This window comes from Hyla sarda, chromosome 2, assembly GCF_029499605.1.
Source record: "Hyla sarda isolate aHylSar1 chromosome 2, aHylSar1.hap1, whole genome shotgun sequence".
In the NCBI taxonomy this organism is placed as follows: domain Eukaryota; kingdom Metazoa; phylum Chordata; class Amphibia; order Anura; family Hylidae; genus Hyla; species Hyla sarda.
In genome coordinates, this window is record NC_079190.1 from 342,602,339 (window position 1) to 342,620,454 (window position 18,116).

The following is an 18,116-nucleotide window of genomic DNA, read 5'->3' on the forward strand; positions in this document are numbered from 1 at the left end:
CGTTTAAAGGCGTCTTCTGCTTGAGGAGGCCAGGACTTGGGATCAGCATTTTTTTTGGTTAAAGCCACGATAGGAGCCACAATGGTAGAAAAATGTGGAATAAATTGCCTGTAATAATTGGCGAACCCCAAAAAGCGTTGGATAGCACGGAGTCCGGAGGGGCGTGGCCAATCTAAGACGGCAGAAAGTTTGTCTGGATCCATCTGTAGTCCCTGGCCAGAGACCAAATATCCTAGAAAAGGAAGAGATTGGCATTCAAACAGACATTTCTCAATTTTGGCATAGAGTTGGTTGTCACGAAGTCTCTGAAGAACCATACGGACATGCTGGCGGTGTTCTTCTAGATTGGCAGAAAAAATTAGGATATCGTCCAGATATACAACAACACAAGAGTATAACAGATCACGAAAAATTTCATTGACAAAGTCTTGGAAGACGGCAGGGGCGTTGCACAGGCCAAAGGGCATGACCAGATACTCAAAGTGTCCATCTCTGGTGTTAAATGCCGTTTTCCACTCGTCCCCCTCTCTGATGCGGATGAGGTTATAGGCGCCTCTTAAGTCCAATTTAGTAAAGATGTGGGCACCTTGGAGGCGATCAAAGAGTTCAGAGATGAGGGGTAAGGGGTAGCGGTTCTTAACCGTGATTTTATTAAGACCGCGGTAGTCAATGCAAGGACGTAGGGAGCCATCTTTTTTGGACACAAAGAAAAATCCGGCTCCGGCAGGAGAGGAGGATTTACGGATAAAGCCCTTTTTAAGATTCTCCTGGACGTATTCGGACATGGCAAGAGTCTCTGGGGCTGAGAGAGGATAAATTCTGCCCCGGGGTGGAGTAGTACCCGGGAGGAGGTCGATAGGGCAATCATAAGGCCTGTGAGGAGGTAGAGTCTCAGCTTGTTTTTTGCAGAAAACATCCGCGAAGTCCATATAGGCCTTAGGGAGACCGGTTACTGGAGGAACCACAGAGTTACGGCAAGGGTTACTGGGAACCGGTTTTAGACAGTTCTTGGAACAAGAGGACCCCCAACTCTTGATCTCCCCAGTGGACCAATCCAGGGTTGGGGAATGAAGTTGAAGCCAGGGAAGTCCAAGGAGAATTTCCGAGGTGCAATTGGGGAGGACCAAAAGTTCAATCCTCTCATGATGAGATCCGATGCTCATAAGAAGGGGCTCCGTGCGGAAACGTATGGTACAGTCCAATCTTTCATTATTTACACAATTGATGTAGAGGGGTCTGGCGAGACTGGTCACGGGGATGTTGAACCTGTTGACGAGAGAGGCCAAAATAAAATTTCCTGCAGATCCAGAGTCCAAGAAGGCCACTGTAGAGAAGGAGAAGGCAGAGGCAGACATCCGCACAGGCACAGTAAGACGTGGAGAAGCAGAGTAGACATCAAGGACTGTCTCGCCTTTGTGCGGAGTCAGCGTACGTCTTTCCAGGCGGGGAGGACGGATAGGACAATCCCTCAGGAAGTGTTCGGTACTAGCACAGTACAGGCAGAGGTTCTCCATACGGCGTCGTGTCCTCTCTTGAGGTGTCAGGCGAGACCGGTCGACCTGCATAGCCTCCACGGCGGGAGGCACAGGAACAGATTGCAGGGGACCAGAGGAGAGAGGAGCCGAGGAGAAGAAACGCCTCGTGCGAACAGAGTCCATATCTTGGCGGAGTTCCTGACGCCTTTCGGAAAAACGCATGTCAATGCGAGTGGCTAGGTGAATAAGTTCATGTAGATTAGCAGGAATTTCTCGTGCGGCCAGAACATCTTTAATGTTGCTGGATAGGCCTTTTTTGAAGGTCGCGCAGAGGGCCTCATTATTCCAGGACAATTCTGAAGCAAGAGTACGGAATTGTACGGCATACTCGCCAACGGAAGAATTACCCTGGACCAGGTTCAACAGGGCAGTCTCAGCAGAAGAGGCTCGGACAGGTTCCTCAAAGACACTTCGGATTTCCGAGAAGAAGGAGTGTACAGAGGCAGTGACGGGGTCATTGCGGTCCCAGAGCGGTGTGGCCCATGACAGGGCTTTTCCGGACAGAAGGCTGACTACGAAAGCCACCTTAGACCTTTCAGTGGGAAACAGGTCCGACATCATCTCCAGATGCAGGGAACATTGGGAAAGAAAGCCACGGCAAAACTTAGAGTCCCCATCAAATTTATCCGGCAAGGATAAGCGTATCCCAGGAGCGGCCACTCGCTGCGGAGGAGGTGCAGGAGCTGGCGGAGGAGATGACTGCTGAAGCTGTGGTAGTAACTGTTGTAGCATAACGGTCAGTTGAGACAGCTGTTGGCCTTGTTGCGCTATCTGTTGTGACTGCTGGGCGACCACCGTGGTGAGGTCAGCGACAACTGGCAGAGGAACTTCAGCGGGATCCATGGCCGGATCTACTGTCACGATGCCGGCTGGCAGGTAGTGGATCCTCTGTGCCAGAGAGGGATTGGCGTGGACCGTGCTAGTGGATCGGTTCTAAGCCACTACTGGTTTTCACCAGAGCCCGCCGCAAAGCGGGATGGTCTTGCTGCGGCGGTAGTGACCAGGTCGTATCCACTAGCAACGGCTCACCTCTCTGGCTGCTGAAGATAGGCGCGGTACAAGGGAGTAGGCAGAAGCAAGGTCGGACGTAGCAGAAGGTCGGGGCAGGCAGCAAGGATCGTAGTCCGGGGCAACGGCAGAAGGTCTGGAACACAGGCTAGGAACACACAAGGAACGCTTTCACTGGCACAATGGCAACAAGATCCGGCAAGGGAGTGCAGGGGAAGTGAGGTGATATAGGGAAGTGCACAGGTGAACACACTAATTGGAACCACTGCGCCAATCAGCGGCGCAGTGGCCCTTTAAATCGCAGAGACCCGGCGCGCGCGCGCCCTAGGGAGCGGGGCCGCGCGCGCCGGGACAGAACAGACGGAGAGCGAGTCAGGTAGGGGAGCCGGGGTGCGCATCGCGAGCGGGCGCTACCCGCATCGCGAATCGCATCCCGGCTGGCAGCGGAATCGCAGCGCCCCGGGTCAGAGGACGTGACCGGAGCGCTGCAGCGGGGGGAGTGAAGCGAGCGCTCCGGGGAGGAGCGGGGACCCGGAGCGCTCGGCGTAACATAAATATTCTGTATTGTGGTTCAACTTACCGTATATACTCGAGTATAAGCCGACCCGAATATAAGCCGAGACCCCTAATTTCAACCCAAAAACCCAGGAAAAGTTATTGACTCGACTATAAGCCTAGGGTGGGAAATACATCATCCCCCCCTGTCATGAACATCCTCATCATCTGTCATCATCCCCCCTTCATCATCACCGCCTGTCAATCCCTTCATCAGTGGTCTTCAACATCTGCGGACCTCCAGATGTTGGAAAACTACAACTCCCAGCATGCCCGGACAGCCGATGGCTGTCCGGGCATGCTGGGAGTTGTAGTTTTGAAACCTCTGGAGGTCGCAGGTTGAAGACCACTGCGGCCTTCATTATCATCCAGACCCCCCTTTAGTTTTCTACTCACCTCCCCTCGGTGGGAAGGAAGGGTGAGCTGGTCCGGGCCATCTATGCTGCAGGGACCATCCGGTGGAGAGGGTTAGTCGTTCCGGGCTGTCCATCTTCACCGGGATGCCCTCTTCTCCGCTCCGGGCCGGCCCCGGGACGTTAATGCGCAGGGACGTCACAGACCAGCTCACCCTTCCTTCCCTCCGAGGGGAGGTGAGTAGAAAACTAAAGGGGGGGGTCTGGATGATGACGAAGGCCGCAGTGGTCTACAACTTGCGGACCTCCAGATGTTTCAAAACTACAACTCCCAGCATGCCGATGGCTGTCCGGGCATGCTGGGAGCTGTAGTTTTGCAACATCTGGAGGTCCGCAGGTTGAAGACCACTGAGAAGGGATTGACAGGCGGAGAGTTCACTCGAGTATAAGCCGAGGGGGGAGTTTTCAGCACGAAAAATCGTGCTGAAAAACTAGGCTTATACTCGAGTATATACGGTACATCTGTTAGTTTCAGTATACTGCGAGTGCTGTGTACCTATAGATAAGCATTTATATAAGAGCTATGAACTCTCCCTCACACTACTCTTTTAATCAATACTTTCTTCTTAGTTCATTGCATAGAAAGCTTTCTATTGGTCAATGATATGTGAGGAGAGAGAGAGAGAGAGAGAGACAATAGACAAAAAATATGCTAGACTCCAAAAACTTAGCACTCACAGAATGCTGCAACTATTTAGATGGAAGTTTAGTCAAAAGTCAACATATTTACTCATAAGTGACATATTGCTGAAACCAATATGGGCTCACAATGTAAATTCCAAATTAGCCTAATAGTGTAGTGTGTGGGGGGGGGGGGAACCCTAGTATGCAGAGGAAATAGGTGTCCTTTGGTGTAGCCTATAGGGTAAAATATTAAAGAAAAACTGTCATCAGTGTTAACCTCACACTGATGATAATCATATTAACCTATCCACGATCCGTGGTCCCGTTCTTGTGGTATTTTCCTTTGTTCCTTTGGTTGGCTGGCAGGCTTGGGGCATGGAGTTCCCTGATGTCTCCACAGTTGTTTCCGTAGGCCTGCTTGAAGTGGGACCCAGTAAAGAAGCAACGACAGTGATGTCTCCACCCATGCCCCAAGGCTGCCAACCAAATGGAAGGATTGGAGGAACGGGTCGAACGGGATCACGGATTGCAGACAGGTAAGTATGGTTATTATCAGTCTCATCCGCACTACCTGCCTGTAGTAACAGGTTATTTCAGTGACACTGATGAGAGTTTTCCTTTAAATAAAAAAAAAACATGTCACTGGCCTAGGAAACACAATCAAATGAAGAAACTCAATCAACACAATTAAATGGTGAAACTCATTTTCAATGTAAATTTGCATGTTTTAAAAAGTGCCATGGGTGTGCCACTTTGCATATTGTATGTGCCAAAAATTCTAAGCTGTCCAATAGGCAACACATGGTTTTCAAATGTTAGAATCAGTAAAACATGCACCAAAATATGGGCCAAAAATCTGTGAAATTTGTTTATACCCTAGAAAAATGTTGTCTTTTTCTGTAAACAAGTTGATTTTTTGGGGGGAAAAGAATATTTCACTGATGCAAACTTTTCAAACATATGGTAGAAATGCAATTCACCCTCAATTCTTAGTGAATTCCGTCAGTTTTTATTGAAAACTTTTCACTTTACTAATAGTATCTTTACATTACAACTTGCATAGTCTATTAAGATAATAATATAATTAATTATTTTACTAACCAATACCCCTATGTGCAGAAAATGTATTCAACCCCAGTCCCAACCTGTAGAGAACTGTTTAAAATAGCAGAAAAACTCTTTAAATTGAAGTAATAATAATGCATCAAGCATGGTGTATGTTGTAAAATTTTGGCTGCGTGACCACATTTGGGTTCATTACACATTAAGCCTTCACACGTGCAAAGTCAGAAATATTCTTAAACATGGCTTTGGTGTTAAAGAAAGGATTTGCAGCATACTGATCTTCTTATAGGAGTTTCCTAAGAGCTTGTCTCATTATTTTTACACTACAAGTAACTGACCTGGAAAATCATTTATGCTGGTTTTTGGTCTAGTGGCAATATAAGCATAATCCACAACAAATCTGAGGCTATGTTCATGCATTGAAATTTCTGTTGAATTCTGGCATGGAAATTCCGATTTCCAAGTCCGCAGAAAGAATGAACTTGTTCATTCTTCCAGAGGACTTGGCACGGAAAGCATAGATGTCTATGAGATGGCGCATTCCCGTGCAGCTCTAGCGCCAGCATGTTATGCCCCCGCCCTCAGTCTCCGGAATGTCCGCATGGAGATTTTCCGTGTGGACAATGCAACGTTTGAACAAAGCCTTATACTTTTGTTCTTACACAGGTTTTTGATATCTTAAAATATGTTCATATTTGCATTATGAGCCATTTTATTTTTTCCATCAGCTTTCAGAAAAATGTAGAGAACCCCCTTGGATTTGTGGGATCTTTCTAAAAACAAGTGTCTTTATTTAATTATGGTAGCCCCATTCTATGTCACAAAAAAAAAATACCCACATTAAAATCAAAGGTATAGTCTCATGTTGAAGCTAGCAATTCAAATTATCATTACCTACAAAATTGGCCACCACACGCAGGAGTGGTTTGTTCCAAATACAGTAGCTGCAACATAGAAATGCACCCATAGGGGTTTTCAAATTGGTACAAAGGACACTCATCATTAATCCTCAGGATAGGTGACAACTGTCTATTTGGTGGGGATCTGGCTGTTGGGAACCCTGCTGATTAGGAGAATGGTGGTATATGTCCTTCTGGGTAAATGGAGTGGCGGTCAGAAATGCCCACTGCAGTTGCATTCAACTCTATAGAGATATGTCATGAGTGAAGATGAATGAACTTTCGGAAAGTGTTTGGTTTGTCTCGAACTAGTAATAAAGAGTTATGTTGTGCTGCTGTAAAGCACAACTTAACGCTTGTCAAAGTAAACCAGCGAGCTTTCTATATTGCTAATTTTTTTTTTTAAATCTTGCTGGGCTGAGCGCTATGCATCGGTCAAGCAAGAAAAGAGTTAACTAACACTGCTAGCACTTGTGTTGTAGATTACTTACCAACCTCCTTTCTGGCCCAGACTTCTTCTTTTGTAGTCCTGCCTCTAACAATGATATAATTAGAGGTGGAGCTACAGCCAAGACTGTATACAGCCCCCAAAGAGTCAACTAGCGCTGCTCGGCCAATGTGGGGGGGCCTCTACTAATGTCATCCACTACTTAAGGAGGAGGCATCTTGCCTGATCAGTCCTTGACAAAATGAGAACTTAACTCTAGTCAAGCCACTGGATTAATAGTCCACTCTTCATCCAAATCCAGATTAGGATGGAAGCTCCCAAACTGCTTCATAAATGGTGGGAAGGAATCTCTGGGGCTGGGGAATGACTTCAGGGGCAGAAGACAGGAAAAAAATAAACATCATAAAATAGCATGCAGATCAGGATCCCCTTAAGTGTTGAACTTTGACTGGTTGCTATGGGCAAATCAGACAGTTTTTAGTTATCTCCCACAGTGTGTTTGTCTATGTTACCCCTAAAAGGGGCAGCATTACAGCCTGACAGATTCCTTTACAGTCTGCTACACTATAGCAATGTATGCCACTGTATATATCTATAGTAACATATGTCATAACTTTACATAGAGGTATATAATGGGAAATACCCAAATCTTTTTAATTCCATCATAAGGCCCCCCCCCCCCCCCCATTAAGGTATGAGGGAAGTCATTTGATTTCTTTAAGTGAAAGATGAATGTATAGTCCAAATTCACTCCTCTATCTTTATCCATTTAATACCAGTATTAAAATTATAGTATATTTCAGCGGCGAGTCTCCGAACATTCTAGAAGTCTGTGACTCACTGCGCTTGTGTCATCACAGAACTTCAGGATCGCTCGTTGACTTAGGCTATGTTCAGAAGGGTACATTTTTGTGCAGACATTCTACTGACAGTGGAATGCCGGTAGAACATACTGGCACTTGGATCACTCTAGAATTGTCTCTTAGATGGCAATGCATTTCCGTGTGGACTCTGTAGAAAGAATAGACATGTCTATTATTTCTAATAACCCCAGAATCAGGACTTCTGCAGCAGAAACATATGCCATGGAAATTCCACCATGTGCACAGTGCAGCAGAACGCCATTGAAATAAATGGGGCTGCTGCAGAATATCCGTGTGGAAGTCTAATGCAAAATACTGCATGGAAATTCCATCATGTGAACATAGCCTTATTGTGCACTTGCCACATGCACAGGACCCTGTGTGTCAATGACACTCATGGGAGGGGCTTTTTTTTTTTTTTTTAATAAACTCACGAAAGAGAGTTATAATGGTATGACTGCAATATAACCTCATTCTGATTGCACTGTATGGCCTGTTTACTATCTCAATTTCAAGTGACAGATGCGCTTTAACTCTTTTACAGCACAACATATATATCGATCATAGCACCATTAACGGTGTATTCTCCAGGGAGCCTGCTCCATGCCCAGTGGCTGCTTTTAGCAGGTGACAGCCGCCCCTATTAGCTGTCAGGGATCTACCTCCATTGCCCCCTATTAACTGTTTAACTGCCATTGTCAAAACTGATAACAGTATTTAAACAGTGTTTAACCTGTTGGGGACCAAGGACATACAGGTAAGCCTTTGCGTCCCTATACTTGAGGACCGAGGGCGTACCTGTATGCCCTGGTCCCGTTAGCGGGGTATGAAGCGTGCTCATGAGCTGAGCACGCTTCAAACCCCAGGCACCACCAATTGGGCCGATGCCCACCATTAACCCTTTAGACGCAGCAATTAAAGTTGATCGCGGCGTCTAGTATAAAAATAAAAGCAGCTCAGCAATGCTGATCGGAATCATCACTGTGAAACCCTTATATGGGACTGCAGGTGCAAAATTGAAAGCAAAAAAAGAAAATTGGCCTGGTCCTCATGGCCAAAATGGGCTTAGGCCTCTAGGGTTTAATGCATGTCATTGGTGGTACATTAGCCGGATTGATGTAAACATGGTGAGCCAATCTGTTGTCATGGCAGCCCGGGGCCTGTACTAGGCAACTAATAGAATAGATCAATATAATACTATAGTATTACATTGATCTGTATGAGCAATCAAATTATTTCACATACAAGTCCCCTAAGAGAGCTAATAAAAGGCATAAAAACAAAAATATAAATATAAATAAAATCTTCCCCTTATAAAAATTAAAATCACCCCCTTCCTATATAAAAATTATAATAACAAGAAATAAACATATTTGCTTTTGCCATTTGCCGAATTGTCAAAACTATTAAAATGTAAAATGATCATGATCATTTATAGTTAATGGCATAAATCCACTATTGCAAATTCATGACCCAGCGTAAGTCTGTAACTGCAAATTTGTTGGCAAAAATTAATGTTGTCCATAAAAACCAATCACAGCTCAGCTTTAATATCTTATTTAGCTCTGGTAAAATTTAATCTGAGCTGTGATTGGTTGTTTTAGTCAAAACCTGACAGACTGTTTTTCATTATGTAATATATTCCTCTCCAAAATCCACAGCCCTTTACATTTCTAAGCAAAAAGAAGAATCAGATTTTCCTGGAATGCAGGGTTTGGGAATGGGAGTTATTATAGTAGAGGTTTTAGGGAGATATTACATGTATGGATGGCAAAATATCAATATAGAATAAATAAAAAAAAAATTATTTACCAAAAACCTACATAATTACCTCTAAAATCTATGAAATATATTAAATCATAAAATCCTTTTTACTATTCGATAGACTTCCTCTTCCTTTAGTGTATTAAATACATAAAAAATGAATTTCATTGTGCTCCACTGCATAAACAGCTTATATTTAAAATATAAGAAAACGCTTTACAAGGGTTTAAAAAGAGACTACATGGCAGCAGCACATCTTCTGGCAAAGACCTCCAAGGTGTGTCTCCACCCTGTCACAGTCATTTATACATATTGTTATCTACAACTTGTTGCTACATACAGCATGGTTTGTACCTTTTACATTGCTCGTCAGTTCTTGATCAGCTTGTCCTTGACCTTAACTAACAATATATCAAATTTTTATGTGATCTCATTTGTTTTAATCATAAGGCCCAGTACTGCCAAACAAGTACATTGTGATCTGTCTTCACCAATCGCAACTACGCATATTACAAAATGGTCTAGTGAAACTGTGCTATTACATTTCTAGCCATATGTGACGATCGTTTTAGTCCCAAAATCCAGCATAATGAATTGTGACACCTGCTTTAAAATCCCATGTAGTGCAAATGAACAATAATCTCACTACACTGATGTTCTTTGTCAGGTTGAGCCCTGCAGCCTAGACGGATTACAAAGATAGTTTCTACAGGATCACAGTGGATTAAGCAATGTGTAAAGAGAAGAAAAGATCCGGATTTGAATTGACAACAGTGGAATATTTTACAATGTAGCTTGGATTTATTTATTATAAATAAAAAACAACAACAACAACAACTGTGGTAAAGTTGGTGTAACAAGTGATACAATATATGGTATTATTTACAATATAACGATGCAGCCTCAAATGTGTTTATTACGCACCTGAAATGCCAGCTCCTATGACAACCACGTCGTATTTGTTGCTCATGGTGCAAACTGTGCTGGATTTGGTTCTTCTATGCCTCTGCAGCTAAACTGATGTTGGAGATGAGTGAAGCTGGCAAGGATCTCCCCTTATCAGCTGTCAGCAGCTCTGTCTTCCAGGAGGTGGTTTTATTCTTCCCAGTGTTCCTCCTCTGGACTCCTCCTTCTCCCTCAATGATGGGGACTCTGAAATGATCCTCTTAGTATAAAAACCTGGAAGCTCAAACCTCTTGTGCACAATAGACATCATCTTGCTCAATGTACAACCTATTCAGCTAATCGAATCTTTAGTCACAAACTCCCTCAAGTGGTGAAACAAAAAAACATCACAAAATGACAGCAATAATACAAGGTGATAAATATCAGAGTGTGCATGTTACCCGACAACCATAAACTACTATGGCAACTGAGAGCGATGCGCAGCCCTGCACATTATGACGACCAGATCAATAGATTAGGCCAGAGCCTTTGGAATAGAGGACAGGGACATGCTGAAACCATCATGTATTGCGAAAAATATAGTCGAAAGCTTTTTAGAAAGAATAAGAAGGAGGATGCTGAACACTGCAGCAACTATAATAAGTTTATTTTCTTCTGCAAGTTTCCTCTTGTTCCTTAATCACAACAATACTAAATAATATATAATACAAATAACAACAATACAGCGTAAATAGAGATGTTTATGTAAGAACTATAGGAAAGGCAACAAACATACTAAAATAAAAAGGACGTTCTATCCCAATGCAAAACAACATTAACCTTAAGGACCAGGACACTTTTATTTCTGCATTTTTGTTTTTTCCTCCTCGCCTTCTAAAAATCATAACTCTTTTATATTTCCGTGAATAAAGGTTATTAATCCTCAGCTCAATATCAAAAAAGATTAAGTGGTAGATGTCTGGTGTCAGAAAGAGCAAAAGACAACAATAACGCTAATAACTAGCTTAATATAAAAATAGAATGGATGCGTGTCCCGCAGGGCCCTACGGTAGCGCAATAATAAGAATCACAGTATAAAATACATATAATGGTTCAGCAATACCCTTCAGAATACACTACAGAATAGAGAAGGATAGATAATATCAGTCCTCTAAAATGGTTACTTGTTACTGGTATGAATTGACACACTTCCAAAATGATAGTGTGTCTGTATTGTGGAAGAGATTTTGCTATAAAGATTGATTCCACCTGCAAAAAATCAAGAAAAATGTCCTGTAAATGTGAACAGTCCTGTAAATAAAATGATGGAATAAATAATGAATTGTAGCAGGTGATATCCTGAAAAAATAAATATGGTCCTGAAACAATTGTGAATGATCGTGTGCAGTTCAGTTGGAAACAAATAGCAATACTAGATCGTTAATGCCAGTTGGCCCACTCCACATTGAATAACTCTGCAATAGGAATAATACCTGGCACCTCACCGCACCGCCGTCAGGCCGAGTTGGATGAATTCAGATGCGCTCCAGCCGGGGCGGCATGGTGTTCGCACGATGTGCGGCCGTTCTCACCGGCGAGCTACTCCTTGGCGTCTGACGTCAGAGTTCAGCTGATGGCAGGTTAGCTGACCTGATACGGGAAGCTGGTGAGCATTGGATGCAGGTAAGTGATGATATGCAGATATTGCGGAATAGCTTCAACAGATTTTAACAACAATGTTCTTGAGATGGAGGGTTTCAAACTGGCTTTGGCTGATCAGTAGCAAAGTGGATCCGTAATAATAATTAATGTTTGAATATGAAAGTCTCTTCAATTTCAATAGTCCAATAATCGCTGTAAAACCGCAGCTGTAGTGTGAACTGGAGCTGAGTGTAAGAGGCTGAATCTCCGTCACCAAACGCATTTCGGGGTTAAAGAAGCATTAGTAGTACCCCTTCTTCGGTGGTATATGCCCTAAAGCAGTGGCTACTCCCTTTTATATGCCTCTCGACAATAGACACTAAATTAGGATTACACCTAAGACCAGGTATGAAATAATGACATGGACTCAGCACCCTAAGTGAGTGCAAATATCCGGAATGGAGGTTCATCTGAGCTATAAATGAAGAATTCAATACAATATATACATATGATTCAAACAGATAGTGCTGATTCATAAAGATCCATTTAGTATCTGAATAATGATAATAAAACAACATGATAATAATAATAATAATAATAAAAAATGAAAGTGCAATGTAGTATAGGCAGTAAATCATGAATGGTGTTGTGATACATAAATGAAAATGAATGAAAATATGAATAAAAATAAGAATATTATAGAAATGAGAATATAAATAAATGGGAATGGAAGTAAATGAATGTGGAAATATGCGAATAAAAATGAAAATGAAAAAAATTGTGGACAAAAATTTTAAAAATTGCAAATGAATAGAAATAAAAAGAGATAAAATAATAAATAAAATAAAAATAAAATAAATATAAATAAATATAAAAGTAAAAATTAAAATAATTTTTATTTTATTTTATTTTTATTTTATTTTTACTTTTTATTTTAATTTTATTTTTACTGTTATATTTATTTATATTTATTTTATTTTTTTATTATTATTTTATTTTATTATTTATTTTAAAGCTTTTTATTTCTATTCATTTTCAATTTTTCTAATTTTTATCCACAATTTTTTTCATTTTCATTTTTATTCGCATATTTCCACATTCATTTACATCCATTCCCATTTATTTATATTCTCATATCTATATTATTCTTATTTTTATTCATATTTTCATTAATTTTCATTTATGTGTCACTACATCATTCATGATTTACTGCCTATACTACATTGCACTTTCATTTTTTATTATTATTATTATTATTATTATTATTATTATTATCATGTTGTTTTATTATCATTATTCAGATCCTAAATGGATCTGTATGAATCAGCACATCTGTTTGAATTATATATATATATATATATATATATATATTGTATTGAATTCTCCATTTATAGCTCAGATGAACCTCCATTCCGGATGTTTGCACTCACCTGGTCTTAGGTGTAATCCTAATTTAGTGTCTATTGTTGAGAGGCATATAAAAGTGAGTAGCCACTGCATTATGCCATATACCACTGAATATGGGGTACTACTAATGCTTCTTTAACCCCGAAACACGTTTATTGACGGAGATTCAGCCTCTTACACTCAGCTCCAGTTCACACTACAGCTGCGGTTTTACAGCGATTATTGGACTATTGCAATTGGAGAGACTTTCATATTCAAACATTCATTATTATTACGGATCCACTTTGCTACTGATCAGCCAAAGCCGGTTTGAAACCCTCCATCTCAAGAACATTGTTGTTAAAATCTGTTGAAGCTATTCCGCAATATCTGCATATCATCACTTACCTGCATCCAACGTTATCCAGCGCTCACCAGCTTCCCGTATCAGGTCAGCTGACCTCTGACGTCAGATGCAAAGGAGTAGCTCGCCGGTGAGAACGGCCGCACATCGTGCGAACACCACGCCGCCCCGGCTGGAGCGCATCTGAATTCATCCAACTCTGCCTGATGGCGGTGCGGTGAGTGGCACAATCGTGCAAGGTATTATTCCTATTGCAGAGTTATTCAATGTGGAGTGGGCAAACTGGCATTAACGATCTAGTATTGCTATTTGTTTCCAACTGAAATGCACACGATCATTCACAATTTTTTCAGGACCATATTTATTTTTTCAGGATATCACCTGCTACAATTCATTATTTATTCCATCATTTCATTTACAGGACTGTTCACATTTACAGGACATTTTTCTTGATTTTTTACAGGTGGAATCAATTTTTATAGCAAAATCTCTTCCACAATACAGACATACTATCATTTTGGAAGTGTGTCAATTCATACCAGTTACGAGTAACCATTTTAGAGGACTGATATTATCTATCCTTCTCTATTCTGTAGTGTATTCTGAAATGTATTGCTGAACCATTTTATGTATTTTACACTGTGATTCTTATTATTGCGCTACCGTAGAGCCCTGCGGGACACGCATCCATTCTATTTTAACTTTTATATTAAACAAGTTATTAGCGTTATTGTTGTCTTTTGCTCTTTCTGACACCAGACATCTACCACTTAATCTTTTTAGATATTGAGCTGAGGACTCATAACCTTTATTCACTTTTTTATTCCATCTCTCTGTGGGGGAGAGCTTTAGTTAACCTCGCTCATTTTTTGTGGTTGAGCTACACATAACTATTCCTATCTTTTATATTTCCATCCACAGACCCATATGATGGGCTTGTTATTTTGTGTCACCAATTTTACTTTGTAATGACATCACTTATTTTACCATAAAATGCACGACACAACCAAACAAATATTATTTACGTGGGAAAATTGAAAAGGAAACCCGTTTTCACGCTCTACACCTTACGGTAAAAATGACATGTTTTCTTTATTCTGTGGGTCAATACGATTAAAATGATACCCACATTATATGTTTTTCTATTATTGTCCTGCTTTAAAAAAATCTCAAATTATTTTAATGAAATTAGTATGTGTCATAGGTAGCACTGTGGGCAGACATGCTGGCCGCAAGCGCACCCCAGTTTCTGTTGTCGGCGCCGCTGTGGTCCCGCGATGCGAACGCATGCAACCACCGGGTCATCCCTCACCTCCTCACTGCTTTGTCCCATCCGCTCTCCATGTCTGCCGGTGCGTGTGTCCCCGCCTCCTTAAATGCCTTAGAGAAAGCGTTCACTTGTGTCTTGCCTTACCGTGTATTCTGACCACATTGCTATGTGACCTGACTTTGTTGTGCCGGCAGCCCTGACCTCCTGCCAGTCTTGACTTCGTGTTTGCCTCATCCTATTGTGCCACGTTTTAACTCGGCTGCTTGTGGGGATGAGTCGTATCAGGGGTAGCGTCCTGGGTGCCACCTTAGACTCTGCCCCCTGGTACGGCCCATGCCATCATCCTCACAGGTTCAGTGGATCCACTTCACCACAGCCGTAACAGTAAGATCCAGCCATGGATCCCACCGGGGGGGGGGGGGGGCGTCTGCCAGATGTTTCTGACCTCACTTCCATTGGGGCCCAGCAGTCCCAGCAAATTGCGCAACAAGCGCAGCAGTTGAATCAATATTCCGCAATGATGCAGCAGCTCATCTCGTCCTCTCGGCCCAGCAGAACCAAACAGCAGCAACAGTCGCACCGATCTGCCATCCTCCTGTAATAACCTGGTCATTTGGGTGGTTGTTGATCGTTTTTCCAAGATGGCTCATTTTGTACCCCTCCCTGAACTTCCTTCAGCTCCACAGCTGGCGGATCAATTTCTTCAACATATTGTTCGTCTACATGGGCTACCCTCTCACATTGTCTATGATCGTGGGGTTCAGTTTGTTTCCAAATTCTGGCAGGCTCTCTGCTCCCACCTCAAGATCAAGCTTGACTTCTCTTCTGCATACCAGCCCCAGTCCAATGGTCAGATAGAGAGGGTGAATCAACTCCTCGGAGATTAACCTTCATCATTTCGTTTCTGCTCGGCAAGACGATTGGGCCAACATGCTTCCTTGGGCAGAGTTTTCATATAATCATCAGGACTCTGAAGCTACTGAAACTTCCCCATTCTTCATCGTCTAAGGCAGTCATCCTCTTCCTCTACCTGTTCCTTCAGAAGTACCTGTGGTGGATATTTTGTTATGGGACTTTATATCTATTTGGCAAGAAACTCTGCACTTTTTAATTCTTGCTTCCACCCGCATGCAATCGCAGGCTGACAAGAAGTGAAGACCTCCTCTGATCTTTTCACCTGGTGACAAAGTCTGGTTATCTGCCAAGTATATTTGTTTTAAGATCCCCAGTTACAAATTGGGTCCCTTTTAAGGTCATGCAATGCATAAATCCTGTGTCTTACAAACTTCGCCTGCCTCCATCTCTACGCATCCAGAATTAATTTCACGTCTCTCTTCTTCTTGGTGCATTGTAAGGGGTTCGGGCCTGATGAAAAATCTTGGGAACCTGAAGAGAACATATTGGACCAAGGTCTGGTTCGTCGGTTTCTGCGTCCCAAAAAGAGGGGGAGACCTAAGGGGGGGGGAACTGTCAGACTTGCTGGCCACAAGTGCACCCCTTTTTCTGTTGCCAGTGCTGCAGCAGTTCGCATCCCTCACCTCCTCACTGCTCTGTCACCTCCGCTCTTTGTTTCTGCCAGCACGTGCGTCCCCACCTCCTAGGGCGCACACGCCGGCTCTTTAAGATTTAAAGGACCAGCGCACCATTAATTGGTGCTAACCTGTTTTGGCCCTGCACTTCCTTAAATCTTTGCCGGATCTTTGTGCCTTTACTGCCTTAGAGAAAGCGTTCACTTGTGTCTTGCCTTACAGTGTATTCTAACCCCATTGCTACGTATCCTGACCTTGTTCCTGTGCCGCCTGCCTTCTGACCTCTTGCTACGTGACCTGACCTTGCTACAGTGCCGCCAGCCCTGACCTCCTGCCAATCTTGACTTCATGTTTGCCCCATCCTATTGTGCCACTTTTTACCTCGGCTGCCTGTGGGGACGAGTCATATCAGGGGTAGCTACCTGGGTGCCGCCTGCTGCAGCAAGTCCATCCCACTTTGCATTGGGCTCTGTTGAATACCAGCGGCACCATAGACTCCACTCCCTGTTATGACCCACATCATCATCCTCACAGGTTCAGTGTATCCACTTCACCACGGCCATAACAGTTTGTTTGAAATTGCCCTAATTTGACCACCTATAACTTACTCATTTTTACATATATGGGGCTGTATGAGGGCTCATTTTTTGCGCCATTATCTGTAGTTTTTATCAGTACCAGTTTGTTTAGGTTTTGCGTCTTGTAAATTTTTTTTATACATTTTTTGGAATAAAATGTGAAAAAAAACATCAATTTCAGATTTTCTAATTTTTTACATTTACGCCATTCATAATATAACAATATATTTTGATAGCTCAGACTTTTATGCACGTGGCAATACCAAATATGTTTATTAATTTTTTTTTACGCTTTTTTGGGGTAAAATGGGAAAAACGGATGATTAAAATTGTTATTTTGGGAGGGGATTTTTCTAATTTTTTTACTCTAAAAAATTTATTTTTATTTATAGCGATCATTTGATTGCTAATACTGTTCAGTGCTATGCATAGGGCATAGCACTGATCAGTGTTATTGGTGATCTTCTGCTCTGGTCTGCTAGATCTCAGACCAGAGCAGAAGTCCCCTGGAGATGGATGGAGGCAGGTGAGGGGGACCTCTGTCCGCCATTATGGATGATCGGATCCCCGCGGCAGCGCTTCGGGCGATCCGATCATCCATTTAAAGTACCGAACTGCCGAAGATGCCATGATCTGTATTGATCCCAGCATCTGAGGTGTTAATGGTGGACATCCGCGCAATTGCGGATGTCCGCTATTATCGGCGGGTCCCTGGCTGCTGATAGCAGCCGGGACCTCGCGCAGACGGACCAGTGCTTGCGGTCATGTCATGGCGGAGCGTTAATGTACGTCATGGTGTGTTAAGTACCACTGCCCCATGACATACATTTATGTCAATTGTAGTTAAGGGGTTAATGGTGAATGAGTTGGTTTTTACTGATAGACGGGAAGTGAAGCATGCTGTCATGCACTTCACCGAGTTCCAACTCGCAATCCCAGTGGGTCTCAAGAGTAAGACTTGATGATGGTGTGATCTAAACTTCTGACAAGCCTGCACAACATGTCAAAAGTTTTTACAAATGACAGTAACACTATAAGCAAAAATTATGTAAATGTGTATAAAGTTTTGATTTCCTAGCTGGCACTAAAATATAGTCAGTGAAAATGTCTGAAGACTTTCTAAATGCACTGTAATACTGTATGTGGTACACATCTGATTTCCACACAACTTTGCTTTGTGGAAAAACCCCTTTAACCCGTAGCCTGTTTTGACCTTAAAGGGGTTATCCACCTTAAGGGGATTTTAGTACATACCTGCCAGACAGTAATAGACATGCTTAGGAAGGATC

The 18,116-nt window shown here is 42.5% G+C and overlaps 1 protein-coding gene across 2 annotated transcripts in view; it reads right to left on the minus strand.

Annotated features, from left to right (window-relative positions):
• LOC130356506 (amine oxidase [flavin-containing]-like) overlaps positions 1 to 11,571 on the minus strand; it is a 107,771-nt gene extending 96,200 nt beyond the window's left edge. The window contains exons 1-2 of one of the 2 annotated variants that reach the window (XM_056558170.1): positions 11,553 to 11,571; positions 10,099 to 10,326 (exon numbers count right to left, since the gene is read on the minus strand). In XM_056558170.1, the coding sequence (XP_056414145.1) occupies positions 10,099 to 10,144 (46 nt within the window). In that variant the 5' untranslated portion in view covers positions 10,145 to 10,326; positions 11,553 to 11,571. Of the gene's footprint in view, positions 1 to 10,098; positions 10,377 to 11,552 lie in introns of those variants that run through there. The other variant, XM_056558169.1, reaches the window with a different exon arrangement.
• Between the last annotated feature and the right edge of the window lie 6,545 nt (positions 11,572 to 18,116).